The 2,602-nt window shown below is 42.8% G+C and overlaps 1 protein-coding gene across 2 annotated transcripts in view; it reads right to left on the bottom strand.

Moving 5' to 3' along the window:
- Nucleotides 1-6: 6 nt before the first annotated feature.
- Nucleotides 7-2,602, bottom strand: part of LOC106464568 (early growth response protein 1-like) — a 9,581-nt gene continuing 6,985 nt past the window's right edge. For both annotated transcript variants that reach the window (XM_013924719.2, XM_022392305.1), the window contains exon 2: nucleotides 7-1,792. In XM_013924719.2, coding sequence (XP_013780173.2) covers nucleotides 528-1,792 — 1,265 coding nt within the window. In that variant the 3' untranslated portion in view covers nucleotides 7-527. The remainder of the gene's footprint in view (nucleotides 1,793-2,602) is intronic.

Here is a 2,602-nt window from a genome sequence, read left to right as displayed (position 1 = left end):
TATGTATATATATATATATATATTCATGTCTGAGAGTAATTTTGGAATGAATGTTTTTCACACATATAACCATCGTCTGTTGTTGTTGGGTTTTTTCGGGGAGGGATTATCGTTCTTTCTTATCAGTACAACTGTAGCACTGGATTAAAACATAAAGGGGACATCTCTGGTCGTTCATGAACTCAGGCACTGGATGAGGCTTGAGGAGGGGATGATATGGCCACTGACGTATAAGACATCTAAACAAATCGTAGATGTTCCTTCCTCTTGAGTCAGTTCATAAGAGTGATTGTTAATTTCAAGAGGTTTGTGTTTCATTTCATCAAAAGCATTCTCCCCTGGTAAACTAGCAAAGCTTTCTTTAGACCCAGTTACGAAACATGCGCTGACCATCAGTTTACTGAATTCCCTGCTGGAGAAGGAACGGGTGTGGTGCCTGAAGAGCCTGAGTGAGGAGCTATCTTTTGACGGCTCGACCCTAAACAAGAATTGAGAGTCATGAGAACATATTGTTGGTTTAAAGAACCTCATGGTAGAGCTGTAGTAATCACAGACTCTGGAGAAAACGAGCTACCAGGGACAAGACTAGAGATGGAGGCATGTGATGACAAAGTCAAGAGGCCACTACCTGGTCCTGACTCTGTGGAGCCTTGACCACTGGCTTTGTTTTCCTTTCTCTGTTTTTGTTTCAGGTGAACCTTGGCATGCCTCTTCTTCTCATCACTGCGAGCAAACTTACGGCCACACATGTCACAAGAAAAGGGCTTTTCGCCTGTATGGGTTCGGATGTGAGTGGTCAGATGATCACTTCGGCTGAAGGATCTCATACAGATCCGGCACTGAAAGGGTTTCTGACCAGTGTGAATACGAATGTGTCTGGTTAGCTCATCACTCCGAGAAAACCGGCGGTCACAACCCTCAATGGGACAAGCATATGGCCTTTCGTGGACAGGCGTCTTGCTTGGTCTGTTGGGGTACTTTCGTGGCTTCATGGGTACTATCTTCAAGGGTGCTGGACTGTTCTGATAGGCCTGACTCAGAATCTCGTGGCCCTTGCTGGTTGACTGGTTATAGTCAGCGAGGTTAGCAGTTGTCACAAATCCTCCGTCCATTATTTGCCCTGGTTCCTGCTTTGGCACTATGGCAGTTGTGACTAAAGGGGGAGTCAGTTGAACAGTGCTGAAGGTTCCATACTCCGGCAAAGTAGTAGACCACTGATACTTAGAGAATGGTGTTGGCCCCGTCCTGAAGAAATCGTCCTCAAAATTCTGCTGAACCACAAAGGGTTGGATGCTAGTTGCTACCAAGGTTGTCAAAGTGCCTTCTGAGGTTGGGGCATTTTCTTGGGTGGTGTACACAGGTGGTTGTTTCATAAGGAATGTCCCAGTGGTGGGATCAAACTGGGGTGGGGCATTCACTTGTAAAAGTAATTCAGCTTGACCAACAGGGGATCCAAAATTCTGTTCTAGGGATACAGCTTCTTGGGGAGTGGGGTCGTAAGGCGTTGAAGCTGGTGAAGCTGAGAAATGAGATGAGGGAGCAGGAGAGGGCACACTGCCAGAAGGAGCAGGAGGTGTCGGTGCAGCCGAAGATGCCGGAGAAGAAACCTGTGTGGGAATGTTCAAGAAAGGTAAAAACACCGATGATGCCTTGTCACTGCAGATCCACGAACCAGCGGGTGCACCCTGAGGGGTGGGCGAAGAGGTGGTAATAGTGTTGGTCATCTGTTGTTGGCAGGAGGTGGAGAACATTTCTCCTTCCAGCTTCTCTGGTAGTGATACAGTGGCTTCTGCTGTAAAGAAAAAAAAATATAACTAAATACAGTATAACAGTCAGCACAACTCTTGAGAGCCTAAGAGAGATGGAACACCTGATTAAATATATTTAAGATTATAAACTACTTTCCAGTCTACAAAACCAACACTTTCAATACATCTACACAACCTTTTGCCTATCAATATATTGACCAACTTCGGCGCAATTCCTCTTAACTAAGATTGTCACAGCTTCAGCTAAGTTTTGATCTACATGCTATACAAATAGTATCACATGGAAACATTAGTATCTTGGTAATCTGATATAATATTACTTTGTCTCTACATTCTGTGGAAAAACAAAAACAAAAAACGATTAGGCTGAAAAACCTTAACATAACGTCATATGTTTAATATTTTCTGTCGTTAGATGAGCTCGTGTCGCCATTATTTCTCGCGACAGATCTGTACGTAATATGATGGCTGTGACGTCATATATATATAATCTTATCCACGTTCGCCCACGAGATATGCGCTGTGTCCGGGGTCATGAATGGTCAGTGTTAAGTCAGTGGAAGGTGCAAGACAAAATGGACCAATTTTTTAAACATCGTATACCATGTAAAAAATATCAAACTTCAATATCGTCCCCTCTTTCTACTTGAACATCAAAAATGATGTTAGTTCTCTGAAAACGCACCCGTGGATAGGAGACAAATAATAATTTCGTATATATATATGTGACGCAAAAAGAAAGAATAATAATAATGAAAGTAAAAAAAAAAAAATGAAAGAAAAAAAAAAAAAAATACCCAAGGGTTCATTACATGTACGAGTTTTTCACAGAA

Source organism: Limulus polyphemus, unplaced genomic scaffold, assembly GCF_000517525.1.
Source record: "Limulus polyphemus unplaced genomic scaffold, Limulus_polyphemus-2.1.2 Scaffold1690, whole genome shotgun sequence".
Classification (NCBI taxonomy): Eukaryota; Metazoa; Arthropoda; class Merostomata; order Xiphosura; family Limulidae; genus Limulus; species Limulus polyphemus.
Note: the sequence above shows the minus strand (reverse complement) of the source record. Positions and strands in the feature narration are given on the sequence as shown.